The sequence below is a fragment of the Alosa pseudoharengus genome, unplaced genomic scaffold (genome assembly GCF_046254945.1).
Source record: "Alosa pseudoharengus isolate Yale_2024_CS ecotype anadromous, Long Island Sound unplaced genomic scaffold, YU_APseudo_1.1 YU_APseudo_1.1_scf_5, whole genome shotgun sequence".
In the NCBI taxonomy this organism is placed as follows: Eukaryota; Metazoa; Chordata; class Actinopteri; order Clupeiformes; family Clupeidae; genus Alosa; species Alosa pseudoharengus.
The window spans coordinates 17,646,069-17,662,961 of NW_027468837.1; the positions used below are offsets into that span (position 1 = coordinate 17,646,069).

A 16,893-nucleotide genomic window follows, 5' to 3' on the forward strand; every position below is an offset into this window, starting at 1 on the left:
TTCTTTGAAGTCGTGCTCCAGTATTGGCCGTAGAAGTCAAAAAGCACAAATCTGTCATGCATTTATGATCAGCAATGGTTTATGGAGAAAACCTTGTCTAAATAAGTAGACTGTATTTGGACTATAACCTATCTCTGCATTGCAATGACTGCCACTACGGAGTGGCATATGGGAGCTCTTAACCAGTCATTTGTGGTAAAGTAAACTGGCCAGTTTGCTGTGTTTCAGATAGTCAAATGTCACTCACTTGTGTAAAGATGGTATGCCAGATAGAACAACGGATTTGCATGGTCTGTGTGCAGCTCAAAGGACGTCCCTATGTGATCCATTCCCTCTCTGCCTTTGAGCTTATTGCATACTTGTTTGCTTGTGTGTCCCTCAGAAACTCATCATTCCAGTTTAATACTAGTTCTAGCTTGCTCTCATTTGTTCTCTCTCCCTTCCTCCCACCTTCCCTCCCTCCTTCTCTCTCTGTCATATATACTGACTCTCTCTTTCTCTCTCTCTTTCACTTGCTTGCTTTATTTCCTCTTCTGAGAACCTCAGCCTCATTACTCTTAAAGCATTTCTAAAATATTTTCCCTGGCTTTGGAAGGGAGTTAAGCGTCCAGAGCGTTTTTGTTATTAAGGCAAATCTTTGGCTTTCTCTCTCTCTCTCTCTCTCTCTCTCTCTCACTCCCTCTCTCTCTGTCTCTGCATCTCCCAGTGCTTTCTTTCCCTCAGGGGAACTCGGAGATATATATATAAAAAAAAAACGCTTTGGGTTTGGCGCACAGATCCCCAAAGAGCGGCGCAGCCTGAGAGAGAGCGTGGGATTTACTTTAACGATCGTAGACTCCATCTTCCCCCGCCGAGCAGAGTGCAAAGAAGACCACATTTGCTTTGACCTTTCCCCTCTTGGGGTTAATGGAGTACTTTCGTCTATCTGGGGTAAATCTGACTTGTGTTACTCAAATTAAGGCTGGTTGACTTGATTCTTTTAAAGTGTTCACTACACCAATTATAAGTGTCAGGGAACCACTTGGAGAAGTAATTGAAAAGTTGGTCATTGAGAAATGTAGCTTCTCATGTTTCTTTTCTTGGTGAAGGAGTGTTATTGAACTAAAATGTGATAGCAATACAGATTGAAAGTGCACAGTAGTGGCATGTGATGTCCTGTTGGCATCCTGTCTAGTCTGACATGCAAAGTACCTGGACTGTATAGAGAGGCACTGTCTTGATTTGCCTTTTTTCCCCTTTGTGGCATAGGCATGGATATAGGAGAAAAGGGAAAAAATATGGACATTCAGAACATTCCAAGTTAAAATACTTAACATAGAAAGATAACTTGTGGTGAGAATAGATAAGTGTTTGCAAAAGGAGTTGGTGCCAACATATGTCTTTTCACTGTAGCATTTTTAAAAGAAAACCAGTTTAAAACCTGACTTGTTAAAACACTGTGGTATGTTTTAGACAGAAAGCCAATTCATCAAGACTTTTTTTTCCTTTTGTCACAGAGACAGGTTGGCTCTGCTGTGTCTCTAAAAACACATTTTCTTTGTGATGAAGACAAGACCGAGATAAGCCAATAAATACTAAGGGACTTTAGCAGTGTGTAGACTTGTAGCACGCCCCATTTCACGTAGAACAAAAGGTGTGATGAAAACATATGATTGCGTTAACAGGAATACCACTAAAGCTCCATACCAACAACCCAACACAAACGTATAAAAAATTAAACTGCAAAACTAAAACAATACTTACTTTTATTCTCTTGAACTCAGTATGACCTACCTGAATAACCATTGCACATTATTATAATCTTACTGGAAGGCTTTGCTTCCATCTTTTGACACCTACTCTCTAAGTGGTTCTCAGCTTACCTGGAGAGATCATATCGATCCCTTAATTTGTTCTTATTATGTTGTCCATGTTAGAACAGATTCCAAAACTGCATTAAGGTTATCCACAACAATTGTCCCATAGCATGCTTACAGATAGTAGTTTGATGTGAAGTTTAAAGATACCTTGTCAACTAACTGAAGGAATGCATGTGTGTGTGTGTATGTGTGTGTGTGTGTGTGTGTGTGTGTGTGTGTGTGTGTGTGTGTGTGTTACCCAGGTGTCACTGAATCGAGGCCCAGGCCCCAAGTGCTGGGCAGAGAGGACGCACATTGAGAGGAGGCTGCTGGTCTTGGTCTGCACCCTGTCCCTTGCCCTCTTCATTAGCCTTCTGACGCTGGGGGTGCACTACCGGGCAGGTAGGTGGCCAGTCTGTTTGTCCCAACGTCACCGTAGAGATGAGGAAGATGTTGGATAAATGTGCTTGGTGCTCTTTGCTGACGCCAAGATAATATTGTGGTATGGTTGTGGAAATATACTGAGTGTAATTCAATTAGGAAAGTTTATGTAAGGGATTTAGCATGCCGGTAGTTTTGTCAGGATGCTTTTGTAAGAAAACCTTCATTGGCCCATTTCTGATTCTTTAAAGAGCCTTCTTGTGTGGCAGTCTATTGATATGGCTCATGTCTACTGGCTAACATTACTATCAATGAGTAAAAAAATGCCTGCTAAATCATCACTGCCCCTGCAATGCCTGTTGCTGTACTTGATGTCATGGTAAGCAGGCTTCCTCTCTTCGTCATCTTAGCATCATCATCCTATGATGGTTAGTACATAAAATAAATCCCACCTCTGTCAAAGGACAAAAACATATTAATATACCACAGTCTCATATCATTTAGTCTGATCTAAATCTGTATATTTGGGTGTGCGCTGACTGGCTCCCTCCATTCAGCTGATAAGGGTCCTGATGGTATCAGTCCAAGGATCAAAAGATTAATTTCCCAGGAACTGGTGGGTACCTGGTAAGGTCTGTGCGCACATCACAGAACACCACCAGCTGTTTCAGATGGAACGATACCGGCGCAATGCAAATTTCAAAGCTTGAATTTCCTCCAATGTTGACATCTTCGATTCATGGACGTATAAAGTGTCCAAGCGCTGATTGTGGAAAAAACAGCTCATTTCTGTGCAGTTTGTGCAGTTTGGGAACGTGTCGGAATGCATAACACATCCCGAATCAAATTGTGGTAAGGTCGTGTTTTGGGGTTGGGGGAGGAGTCGAGGTGGTAAGGGGTGGGTTATTCATTTCATAATGAGGTGGGGAGTGTTTGGATACCTAAGCAGTGAAAATATTTGCTGGAGGGAGTCTTTGCGCTGTTCACATACACACTTCTCCAGAGCCAGAAGAGCCTGTCCAGGGGTGAGATCGGAGTCATTAACCTGCCTCTCCATTTTCTTGGCTCAAAAGTTAATATCTGACCGTATTTGGAGAGGAAACAGAAATGCCACTTCCTCCTATTCAGCCACCCACGGCTGCCAGCTTCGCGACGAACCCTGTTCTCTGAAATAACAAGTGGCTCACAAAGGGAGAAGGAAAAGGAAAAAAAAGAATGAACAGCCAGACTGTTTACCTTCTCTCTCCTTTCCTCCTATTCAACTGAGTTCACTCCCTCCCTCCCTGCTTCCCCTATCTTTCTCTGTGTTTTATCATTTCAGATTAGGGAGTGAGGTTCCATCTTTGAGCCAAGTGTTTTTTTGCTCGATGGGCCTGACAATGAAGCCCATTGTAGTGCACTCCTCCTCAGCCTCCTCCTGGTCTCCACTGAGCTACACAAATGCAGGCAGTGCCGCGCCACGCCAATTATGCGCAGCATCGACGTAGCTGGTCTTATTGGTCTACTTTTGTGACAAAGGGCTTATTTAATAGGGAACACAACCTCCTTTGCTCCTTGTCTCTCGAAGCAATGCATATGCCCCTGACATAAAAAATGCATGCACATATGCAAAGATAGTGATATCCATATGCAAAGATAGTGATATCCATATGCAAAGAGAGTGATATATGCAAAGAGAGTGATATCATATGCAAAGAGAGTGATATCATATGCAAAGAGAGTGATATATGCAAAGAGAGTGATATATGCAAAGTGATATGAGAGAGAGAGTGCGAGAGGGAAAGTATATAAACGCTTTGAGAATTCAAGGAGTATAAAAATGTCTTATATATCCTCTTCCAAGAGCAACAAGCCATAAACCTCTAAGCTGTACTGTGTGTATGTGCATGTGTGCGTGCGTGCGTGTGTGCATGTGTGTGTGTGTGTTTGTGTGTGTGTGTGTGTGTGTGTGTGTGTGTGTGTGTGTGGGTGCATTTGAGGACATATACATGTTTTTCATCCAGAATGCCTGGATAGTTGCATGTGTGTGAGTATATTTATGTGTGTGTGTGGCTTGCCAAATAAACTGACAAGCAAACTTAAAACAGCCTCTTTGCACCAAGGGGAAGGAAAACAAAATATCATGTTGACACTTTCTCTGTTGCAGCCAGCGAAGCCCTTTCTCAGTCAAATATTTACGCAACAAGTCAGTCTTGAAAATCAGCATAGCTGTTACTCAGAGGCTATTGACATGATCATCTTAACACTCCAGATAGAACTGTAGCTGTCCAGCAATGTCGCTTGACAAGTCATTCCATGTACCATCACCAGTGCGAAAGATAAGGAGCAAGCTAAGGGAAGGAAAGACAGACCATTGATGAGGTTGAAAGGCCTTTCTCAGTGTTGGGCATGTTGGTGTTGGCTGGATGAGAAGGCATGTTCTTCTAGTCTGTATCTCTCTGCAGGCTTATCCATTTCTCCTGTTGATTTCAGCACATTTCTGAAAATCGCCTATCCTTTCCTAGAAGTCATATTTTGTATTTTTGGCATTGGTGTGAAAGAACTGAATGTATCCAGATGGAGGTGCCACCTCCAAAGTCAAAGTCTCAAAGTCAAAGTCTGCTTTATTGTCAATTTCTTCACATGCCAAGACATACAAAGAGATCGAAATTACGTTTCTCACTATCCCACGGTGGAGACAAGACATATTTTACCAATTAAGTCCACAGACAAACATAACATTCAAGTAAACAATAAAAAGCAAATAAGAAGGCACATACAATGAAGAAATAAGAGCAGCAAAATTGGGTTGAAATTGTGCAATTGTGCATAGACAGTCAATATAATAGTGCAAAGTCAGGCCAATAAATGGTTCAGGTAGTTCTGTTTGACCTAAGTAAGCAAGTGGCATAGTGGTGCAAGTTATGTAAGAGCAGCAGAAGTGTGTTGTGTTTTCAGGACAACAGGACAACAACAACAAGTTGCAAAGTGTGCAAGTGTACAAGTGGAGTAGTGCAAGTGGAGTAGTGCAAGGCAGCCATTGTGGGTCCAAAGTCCAGGATGTTATGTAGCTGAGGGTGGAGGGGGGAGAGGGGGGAGAGAGTTCAGCCTCCTAACAGCCTGGTGTATGAAGCTGTTGGTGAGTCTGGTGGTGCGGGAGCACAGGCTTCTGTACCTCTTCCCAGAGGGCAGTAGATCAAACAAATTGTGAGCGGGGTGACTTGCACTCACAATTGTGGTCACCTTGCGGGTGAGGTGGGTGGTGTAAATGTCTTTCAGGGAGGGGAGTGAAGCACCAATAATCCTTCCAGCTGTGTTCACTATGCGCTGCAGTGCTTTCCTGTTGTATTCAGTGCAGCTTCCACCCCACACAGCGATACAGCTGGAGAGGATGCTCTCAATGGTGCCTCGGTAGAATGTGGTCATGATGGCTGGTGGAGCACTTGCTCGCCTGAGTTTCCGCAGGAAGTAGAGGCGGCGCTGAGCTTTCTTCACCAGTGATGCAGTGTTGGTGGTCCAGGAGAGGTCTTCACTGATGTGCACCCCCAGGAATTTGGTGCTGCTCACTCTCTCCACCACAGCACCGTCGATGGTCAGTGGCAGGTGTTGACCTCTTCGGAAGTCAACAACAATCTCCTTGGTCTTGCTGACGTTCAGCAGGAGGTTGTTGTCCCTGCACCATGTGGTCAGAAGGTCGACCTCCAACCTGTATTGAGTCTCGTCGCCCTTCGTGATGAGACCCACCAGAGTTGTGTCGTCAGCAAATTTCACTATGTGATTGTTGCTGTAGGTTGCAGTGCAGTCATGCGTCAGCAGGGTGAAGAGCAGCGGACTGAGCACGCAGCCTTGGGGGGCCCCCATGCTCAGTGTGATGCTGCTTGAGATATTGTTGCCAACACGTACTACTTGAGGCCTCTGACAGAGGAAGTCCAGTAGCCAGTTGCAGAGGTAGGTACTGAGTCCCAGTTTGTCAAGTTTGCAGATGAGTTGTTGTGGTATTATGGTGTTGAATGCAGAACTGAAGTCTATAAACAGCAATCTCACATATGAGTCTCTTTTTTCCAGGTGGGTGAGGGCTGGGTGGAGGGCAGAGCAGATTGCATCCTCTGTGGACCGTTTGGCTCGGTATGCAAACTGGAAGGGGTCCAGGGTGGGGGGAGAATGGATTTGATGTGTGACATGACAAGCCGCTCAAAGCACTTCATGATGATGGGTGTCAGTGCCACGGGGCGGTAGTCATTGAAGCAGGATGGAGCAGTTTTCTTCGGCACAGGTATGATGGCGGCAGCTTTGAAACATGATGGGACGTGTTAAAGATGTCTGTGAAGACATCCTTAAGCTCCTCAGCGCAGTCCTTCAGCGCACGACCTGGGATGTTGTCTGGGCCTGTTGCCTTACGGGTGTTGATAGCAGCAAGTGTCCTCTTCACGCTGTCGGCAGAGAGGTACAGGGGCTGCTCGTGTGGAGGGGATGGGTCTTCTGTGGGCAAGTGCTGTTTTGTGCTTCAAAGCGAGCAAAGAAGCGATTCAGATTGTTGAGCAGAGGAATGTTGCTCTCACAGCTCTGTGGCGCGGGCTTGTAGTCCGTGAGGGCCTGAATGCCCTGCCATAGGCTTTGTGCGTTCCTGCTGTCTTTGAAGTGGGTGGTTATCTTGTAAGTGTATTTCTTTTTTGCTTCCTTGATGCCACGGGACAGGTTGGCTCTCGCTGTTCTCATGCCAGCTTCATCCCCAGCTCTGTAGGCTTTGTCTCTGGCCCTCAGCAGCCTGAGGACATCCCCTGTCAGCCATGGCTTCCAGTTAGCCCGAGTGATGTCTTTTGTGTGGGTCACATCATCGATGCACTTGGTGATGTAAGAGGTACAGTGTCTGTATACTCCTCTATGTCTGTCTGGTTGTTGTAAGTGGCTGCCTGCTTAAACATTTCCCAGTCTGTTGTGTCAAAGCATTCTTGAAGAGCATCGGAGGCTCCCTCAGTCCACAGTTTTACCTGCTTACGAACCGGTTTGTTTGCTTTTACTCTTTGTCTGTATGCGGGCATTAGCATAACAATAAGCGCTTTCAGATATAACCTCCGGAGTACATGCGGAGGTTTGTCAAACTGGAGGTCCTACCCTTCGGATGATTCAGATATGATGCTAACCTGCGGACCTAATACTGACCTTATACGACGTATGTGTGAACGACATACACGCACATTACAGAATCTCCGTGTGGTTGTCGAGTGAGGGGTGGGGGCTTGTAGAGTTCACAAGATGTACATGAGATATGACGCAGAATATATGCGGCCGCTGCCTGTCACAGCTGCTTTTTGTTTACAACGTAGCCTATGCATTATGTAGGCTAAAGAAGACAAATCTATTGTGCGTAGGCTAATACTTGAAGTAGGCTAGTCAAGTAACGGCTCCCACACACAGCTGCGTTCCGTCAACGCATGCCAGTGGGTGTTCCCGACGGTAGCTATGCAAATGACTTGAAGTAAAACCTTAATGTGATTGGTTGGTGCCGTCCGTAGATTGGCTTGATTGGCCGGTGCCATCTGTCGGTGCAGCAACAGCTGAACTCCTCAACGCGAGCGGCGGGAGAAACGCGACGCGACGGACCCACAATTCAGTTCGGCAACGGATCACGTGAGCCCATGTAAAGTGAATGGGATGCGTCTCCAGCAACGCGAAGCACGCAGCTGTGTGTGGGAGTCGTAAGCAAACAGTATTTGTATGTGTGCTTCGAATAAACACATTTACAGTGTTGGGAGTAATTACTGTAATATATTGCTGTTTGCGGTAACAATTTAATGTAAGGCATTACAAAAAAAAAAAGGGTAATATTTACTCGGTACAAACTTCACTAACGCGCGTTACAATGCAGTTTAACCCAAAATTAAGCGCTTGTTTTGTTTTGATACATATTCGCAAACACCACGCGAGAACAACAGAGGAGAAAAAATCCGCGCAAAATAGTAGAACGTCCTGATACTGGTTGAATATGACTGTGGCTGCAGCAGACTCGCAGGCGGACTCTATTTGCGGGATGGACATAAGCCTACGCTTATTATTTTCAGCTTGTCAGAGACAAGGCTATGAAGAACATAATAGTTAGTGCACTTTGTGTGCGAAACCGAAAGATCTCTCAGCTCGCGAAATAGCACAAGTAAATTAATGAAACATCTAAAGTAGTGCCACGCTAATCTTTTTGATTCTTGATAAAACACAAACTATGCTGTTGTGCATGTCAGCTTTGTGCTGTGAACTTAAATTGAAGAAAATAAAGGGATAGAAATGCAGAAAAAGATTGTGTAGCCTGGCAGTGCCACCGCTCCCACCACGCATCACGCACTTTGCGTTGGGCACCAAAGGACAGAGGGGGCACCCAAATGTAACCAAGGAATAGTAGCTTTACTGCAAAATGCGTTTCACTCTTCATCAATAACGTTTACAATGTCAAAATGCACTAACACGATGTTACATGCAAGTTTGATACCTTTTGGGTTCTCTCAATCACCACGTAGTACTAGAATTGGTGGGTCTTCAATCATTCGTTTTCCAAGCATTTAGGCTACATGAAGCACATGATATGCTGAGTCGACTGAAACACATTCCATTCAGATAGCTAGGTGGATACCAGGCTCATAATTCACTTGTATTCGCAAAACTAAATGTGAAGCAACATGTCATTGCATACTTCCATTTCCAAAGCAATGAAGGTTGCTTAAAACAACTTAACATTTTGCATATTATTGTTAATATTGTGCTATCAATGTAACTCAAACAAATAAGGCTTGTAAACAAGAGCTGGCAAAAGGGCATTATGACAACGTAAAGATCAATGCTCTTAAAGTGACAGTGCACCATTTATAAGTAAAACAGCATTTCTTCAGAAATTAATGTTTAAAAATACACATTAATGGTCTGTAAATAATAGGCCTTTTATTTTACTTTAGGTGTTTGAGTTATCATTTAAATGTCACTCACTCAAAGCCACTCACTTAGGGCACCGAAATGGCCAGCAGGCCACCATCTTGACATGTCTTTATTAAAGGAACCGTATGTAAAAATTGTATTTCAATCTTACATATGGTTCCTTTAAGCTTTGATTTACAATATAGTAGGCTCTCTATTGATTTTAATGAGTAGGCCTAGGCCTTAAAGTTACAGTATTTCTATCACAATTTACCAGACTTTGACCTTTTGTCGGTTTTTAACAAAATTCTGACTATGATTGTTCCTTGTATTGCATTATGAGCACTGTGCCTATTGCATTCTACTGTTGCCTTAAGCCTAGCTCAGTCATTATGGTATACCACATCTCCCTCCATTGGAAGAGCAAGCTGCATTGAGTGTAATAAACTGCATTTAGAATGGCAAATCTAGATATTTTGGTGAAAGTAACTTGTTTATGTAATGCCTTACAATTCAGAGACAGTAATATTATAATGTAACAAATTACTTTGAAATGACAGTAATAAGTAGGGTTGGGTATCGTTTGGGTTTTATCCGATACCGGTGCTAAATCAATACTTTTAAAACGGTGCCGGTGCCGAAACGGTGCCTGAATCGGTACTTTGATTTTTGATAAGACAATTTTGAACATGAAATTGAACTGTTATGTTCAATTTACTATCAATATCTCATTGCTCCTACGAATAATACATTTAAATGTTAAAACAGCTTGCCATGCATGCACACACAATGGTGAGCTCTGCTTTCAAGTTTACCCAGTGTAGGCGGTTTGCACTAATGCATGTTAAAACCGCTTGCCATAAAACTGCCAGGTCATGGACAACGGCATTTGAAAGCAAGCTAATCTAACAGGGACTCTATTTTCCAGTTAATTCAGTGTGTTCCCAAATGCTTCAAAAAATGTCTTGTCTTAACCCATAAAACGCAGTAGTTTTGAACATGTTAGGCTACATGTCGGTGTTGAAGTGTTTAGATTCCCAGTGCTAGCCTAGTATTTTAACAGCAACTATGGCTATTCGCTAACACCAGTCAGCTGAGTTTAATTAGCGATAACGTACGGAGATGGTTTCGTAGCCTCTTTGACAGCTCAGTGACATCAGGTAACCTACATATTTATGTTTTTGCCAGCTAACTTTTAACATTATCTTCATATTCATTGTGATGCTATATGGGCCTCATGCACATGAAAGATTAATATCATGCCATTATGTTGTTTAACACACCGTGAAATAAAGTTTTCACCTTACAACTTTGCTGATAACATTTCAAATAAATGTCAGTTAGCGCATTAGCAAGGATATTGTGTAATGTATAGGTTAGCCTACTGTTGACGTTGTTTCATAGCCTTTTGCTTGAGTGTAGTTAGGCCCACTGCTAGATTTTGACAGGAGCTCGCATGTCGCTTTAAAGTAAGCTACTTTGGTAGCCTGGCTGGCCATGGGCTCACGCAAGCTGTCAAACACTGTCCACTCGCCTATGTGGTGCACCCCTCTGGTTTATACATCCAGTGTTTATCATATGTTAGCTAACTGTATCTGGATGTGTTGCTATCAGAGCAAGACGTTAGAGATGGCGCATGACATGCAGTGATGCCTCGTATAAAAACAAATAATAAACGCTATTTAAGCACCGAAATGAGGCACCGAAATCCACGTTGTTATTCGATGCAGTTACTACCGTTTGTGTCGGCACCGGTGCCATATTAGAACCGTGTTTCGGTGCCCAACCCTAGTAATAAGTAATGCATAGTACATTACGATTTTGAAGTAACTTGCCCAACACTGCACATTTATCTGTTTTCAACGTTATGTACCAGAATTACTTGGCTATAGAACCCCACATCTGGTTTGCGTTGGAGAGAGAGCATGCACAAACTTTATGGTAGGCTACCAGCCAATTCAGTAGGCTAACTCAAGACTGCAAGGCCATCATACAACGTTTTTAAGCAATAAACAAAATACTAACATAACAGTGAAGTTTTTTTTTTCAAAAGCATCCTCTCCCCAGGTGTCTATTGCTTTTACATAAGGAGCTTGTAACAAAGTTGGCTTTTCTTCGTTTTCATTTTCTCTAGGCATATATGCTCAACAAATATCAGCGAGCTCTGCGAGGTCTGCTGTTTATTCTGATATATGGTTTGTCATGTGTTGCGTGAACTCTGTGAAGAGTGTGTAGGCCTACGATATTCCACCGAGACGAATGGAGATGGGCGCAGAGAATAATTAAATCTCTTGGAAGTTATTTTTCTCACGAACTGTTTATCACAGCAAACAGTAGCACCGTTTAAAAGCTGAGAAAAGGTTCTTTCATGTGACACATGTGTGATGAGTAGCCTACTTCTCGAGGAGTTCAACAGAGAAGAATGGGTGAATTTGGACGCACTTCATGCTTGTAGTGAAGTAAAGCTGAAGCGCTGCATGCTGCGGCTCACTGGTAGTTATTATAGGTAACTTCAAATCAGCGCGATTTACCCTTATAGGCTACTGCACATTACAAGATCTGTACGAGATGATCCGCAGCACTGACGTGAGAAATGATTTAACTCTTTGTGTAGCGCATATGAGCGCTTTTCCCCCCATTTCAACCTGAATATTGGTGGGGACATTTCAGTCGTAATTTAACATTGGTGTGGACACGTCCTTCGGTCCCCACGCAAATCTACGCCCTGCAATGAACAGAAAACCTTGTTGGTTAACAATTTATTAAATACTCCTGTTATTGTCGTCAACGACGTCGCTGTAGGCTACTGCCTTTTCAGCGCCTTCTGCTTGGTGATTCAGTCTTTTGAATTCGTTTGGCCTTGCCATGCAGTTGTAGGCTACAACGTCTCTTGCCGTTCCCTTCATGTGTTCTATCAAAATGTTGTATGCCCTCATGGACAGTAGCTCCGTGATGTCTGCATCTTTCCAGGTCGGAGATTTTCTGGACAGCATTATGCCACTCCATCATAACACTGGCATTTAAGTCAGATCTAACCACATGGACACGAAAGAAACGTCACCAACACGCCCTCTCACTAGGTGTGATCTTAACCGCATGTTCTACGCTTCATTCAGACACAGCACATTTAGGCCTACATAATGTCCGGAGGAAATACTAGGGGGGGAGTAGTATAAACACCGGGTGAATTCGGACTTCCATATGACCGGTTATGTCGTTCAGATATACGGCCCCACCGTTTAACATCGGCAGAACCTCCGGTCTTACACGTATATCTGAAAGCGCTTCATGATATGGTCAGAAAGTCCAATGTGGGGGAGGGGGGTGGCTTTGTATGCTCCTTTGTGTGTAGTGTAGACCAGGTCCAGGATGTTGTCTCCTCTTATTGAAAAATCAACATGCTGGTGTAGCTTTGGAAGAACAGCTACCCTCCACTCTTAAATACACACACACACACACACACACACATACACTGCATTTGAAGTTTTCATATGGAGTCGTACGTGTATGAATTGTGTATGAAAGTATGAATTAATTAATTATGAAACACTATAGAGCTGTCCCATTATGGGGAAGTTGTGAAATTTATTGGATCCATTGAGGGACATCCAGATCATAACTCATGCTTTTTTACGCATCGCTTTCTCTAATCAGTTCCTGTACAGCGATCACTGACGCATCTGTGTGCATGACATCATACATGCCCTTTCCATAATTTAACACACACACATACTTTATTACATAGCTTTCAGTCGTAATCAACCATGCATATGCCATTAGTACACACATTACAAAGCAGTGAGAGTCTGAGAGTTGCTGTGTCTCCCGTTGCTAGGCCACCATGGCGTGTGTTTGTCGGAGTCATGTGTGACCGTGGCCAGTGCTGTCCTGAGCTCCATGGACCGCTCGGTGGACCCCTGCCAGGATTTCTACAACTACGCCTGTGGGGGCTGGATCAAGAACAACCCGCTGCCCGAGGGCAAGTCCCGCTGGGGGCCCTTCAGCAACCTGTGGGAGCACAACATGGCCGTCATGAAGAACCTGCTGGGTAAGCACCGTCCACTACCCCACACCCCGCCTTAGGCCTGAGTGGTCATGCTGTAGTCAGCCAACTGAGTCAAAAGCTGCTTTAAGCGCTAATCCTTTTATTTGGGATTTCTGAAAACCCGCAAGTAATCTCTCCTCTTACCGAAAGGGCAATTGCATTAGTGTGGTGTGGAAATGATGCTGAAGACAAGTATAGCCCCCTATACACACACACACTCCTCCAAAACACAAATTCATACACACACACAAGCACACTGGCTATCACACACTCAGACACTCTCTCTCACACACACGCACTCTCTCTCTCTCTCACGCACACGCACACACAATTCCCTCAGTTTCTTAATATCAAGATTCAAGATTACTCTGTTTATTGTTCTTGTTTGACTGTGTCGTAATAGAATACTGAATGGATATGACTTGTCCTTATTGCTGTTGACTTCTGTGTGGTGGTGGTGTTGATTTTGGTGTTGACGACTTCTCTGTGGTGGTGGTGGTGTTGATTTTGGTGTTGATGACTTCTGTGTGGTGGTGGTGTCGATGGCGGTGGTGTTGAATTTAGTGTTGATGTCCTGTCTCGTGTGTCCCTCAGAGAACACCACCATGAAGGGGCTGAGTAAAGCGGAGAAGAAGGCCCAGTGGTACTACCAGGCCTGCATGAACGAGGGCAAAATTGAAGCTCTGGGAGCCCAGCCCCTGCAAGAGCTCATCAATGTTGTATGTTTGTCCTGATTTACCCATAAAACACTACTGACATTCTCATCCTTTCATCCTGACATTAGGCTACATGCTTTGACATTTGGTGCATGCTGGTATTGCCAATACACATGGCCTGGCTCTGCCACCCATATGCTCATGGCAATCCAAATTTCCTCAACTGTAGTTCCCCATTGGTGGAACATGCTACTACCAGTTCCTACCAGAGCAGGGCCATCCCTCTCAATCTTCAAAAACCTCCTGAAGACCTACCTCCTCTTTTAGCACTACTAACAGCTAGACATGCTTAATAGCCCTTACCACTACCTTCCTCCCTATCCTGACTATCCCTCTTCTCCCTCCCTTGACTTCGCTTGAGCTGCTATTCTATTCTATGTGAGTAGTGCTTATTGCTGCGCTAACAATATCCTAGTGGCACTGTACCTTTATTGGACCCTGATGGCTGTAAGTCACTTTGGATACAACTGTCAGCTGTAAAGTGTAATGTAAAATGAAATGCTAATGCACTACAGGTCATTGTCTATCACTGTTTACTTTCAGCATGGCTAAAGCTGGCTCTTCTGTTGTGTACTTTGATGTTGGGCTGTATAGTTAAATAACTCACTATGTTGTTATTGAGATACCATATTGTATGTATTGAAAATAACCTGCAAATAACCTTGCAAATAACATACAATTGTTGTTGAAAATGAAGAAACTCACACAGAAGCTAACACCTTGATGTAATTCAATATGAACATGTGCTCCATGGCAAATGTTTGGGTAGTTACACATGGGTCCCGGTGATACCTGTTGCTGTGTTTGTTTCATATACACACCTAGTCGCTCCTGGGTGTTGTGTTGTGTTAATCATAAGTCGTTGGCTCCACCTGTGCATTGGGCTCGATAGCTTTAGATGATTACATAAACAGTGTTTGCTTTGGTTCGGGCTCAGCCACATGGGGCGGTATGAACTGTGCCCTAGAAATATTGTTTTTTGTCTTTCAGACAGGGGGCTGGGGCCTCACGGAGCCCTGGGAGAAAGACAACTTCCAGGAGGTCCTGCGCATGGTGTCGGCTAACTACCACACCTCTCCCTTCTTCACCGTCTTTGTAAGCACAGACTCCAAAAGCTCCAACAGCAACATCATACAGGTGTGTACTTAATCTGAAAAATACACACAGGCCTACTGATGAAATCAGCAATGGTTATGCAATGGTATTGAAATGATTATGCAATGGCATGTATTTATCTATTCACATTAGGGAAAATAATGCATAAAAAGTCTATCTGATGTCGGCTGTACTCTGTAGTAATTATTCTCAGATAGCGTACTGGAAACGATTTTGCAATGGGACCTAGAGGCAGGGTATTTGGTATACAGTAGGCGGCGTCCAAGTAGGTTGTGTTTGTTCTTGCTGGAGAGGAAAAGTTCAGGGTAGTTGAAGAAGGACAGGAGTTAAATACTCTAACGTTTTTTTTCCCCCTCCGTGTTTTGACTGGGCATTTGGTGTTTCCTTGAACTAGTGGTTTTCTTGTTAGTAGCCTTGTGCTATGTTCCTTTAAGCTTTGTATCTGGATGGTAAACATTTATTTAAGATATCTGAAATTATTAATGTCACTTAATAATGTTAGTACAAGAGTAAAAGATGAGTTACTGGACAAATAATTTTGTTCGGTGTCATGTTTAGATATGCTATCAAATAAACCTGAATTCAAACCAAAACATTCTTAAACTCTTAAAACCATAAAAATACTTTAGTTCAGAATGAGTCTGGATGTAACCTAAGATGTATATCATTATTGTGAATTGTTTTGTTATTTGTATCCCTTTACATAGTTTTGATACTAAATATACTGGAAAAGCAGGATGTTTTTCCGAAAACTTGGCATCTTCTTGCCTATTTATTTGACACAGTCCATTTGGTCTGGCAACCATTACAGCAATAAAAACCCTATTACTGGGCAATTTTAGGTTGGTTTCCAAGCAGTGAAAAGTAGTCCTTTTAAGGGTAGATGTTTGCATTCCTCCGCAGGTGGATCAGTCAGGGCTGGGGCTACCCTCACGAGATTACTACCTCAACAAGACTGCCAATGCAAAGGTATGCAGACACAGTAAAGTATACATCCCATTCTATGGAGCTGATTTAGATGGCTGCTAATCAGAAGGTTATTATTAAGTCTCCTCTTTAATAAATTCTGTAGAATGCCTTAAAAGATTATGTTGTTGCAATCCTACATGCCAGCAATCATACATGAAAGTAGTAACAGAATCAGCAGATTATAATATATGACATCATTTGACATAATTTGAGAGGTTCTTACTGTGTCTACTGTGGCTAACAGTACCTGAAGGCATATCTGGACTTCCTGGTGGAACTGGGGGTCTTGTTAGGTGGCTCCACAGAGACGGCCCAGACCATGATGCAGGAAATCGTGGACTTTGAGACCATGCTGGCTAACATCACCGTGCCCGTGGAGGAGAGGCGAGACGAGGAGCTCATCTACCATAGGATACATGCCAAGGATCTTGCAGTGAGTTTCTGCTAACAGACACACATACATACATACACAAACACAGAGAAATGCAGTCCCCATATTTAAATGTCTCTGTGGTTGGCTCAGGATTATTTGAAACCCTTAACCATAAGCATATTATGTTGAATTCTTTATATGTTTTAAACTGAACTGGTGATCATGTTCAAATCTTATCACATATCTAATTAGATGATTAATGCACTTCTCAGTTCTAAACCACTGGGCTAAAATAATGACCTTAGTGTTGTCTGTGCTGCACTGTTTGCCGTTTTCTAAGCTGTACAACTCAATATGCCATCTCCCTGTTCTGTCTGTGCCCCTGGGTTATGTGTAGACGCTAGCCCCTGCGGTGGACTGGATGCCCTTCCTCAAAGACATGTTTGCCCCTGTGAAGCTGAACGACTCTGAGCCTGTGGTGGTCTACGCCAAAGAGTACCTTCAGAAGGTGTCCGAGCTCATCCAGAACACCAACAAGAGGTAATAGACGTGCATGGCTGTCTGCTACACATCATCTAA

General features: G+C 43.4%; 1 protein-coding gene across 4 annotated transcripts in view; it reads left to right on the top strand.

The window, feature by feature from the left end:
• The window catches only part of ece1 (endothelin converting enzyme 1), a 33,938-nt gene that overhangs the window by 6,730 nt on the left and 10,315 nt on the right, over nt 1–16,893 (top strand). For 3 of the 4 annotated variants that reach the window (XM_076268012.1, XM_076268011.1, XM_076268013.1), the window contains 7 exons: nt 2,102–2,240; nt 12,931–13,143; nt 13,735–13,859; nt 14,847–14,993; nt 15,876–15,941; nt 16,186–16,374; nt 16,712–16,854. In XM_076268012.1, coding sequence (XP_076124127.1) covers nt 2,102–2,240; nt 12,931–13,143; nt 13,735–13,859; nt 14,847–14,993; nt 15,876–15,941; nt 16,186–16,374; nt 16,712–16,854 — 1,022 coding nt within the window. Of the gene's footprint in view, nt 1–185; nt 931–2,101; nt 2,241–12,930; nt 13,144–13,734; nt 13,860–14,846; nt 14,994–15,875; nt 15,942–16,185; nt 16,375–16,711; nt 16,855–16,893 lie in introns of those variants that run through there. The other variant, XM_076268014.1, reaches the window with a different exon arrangement.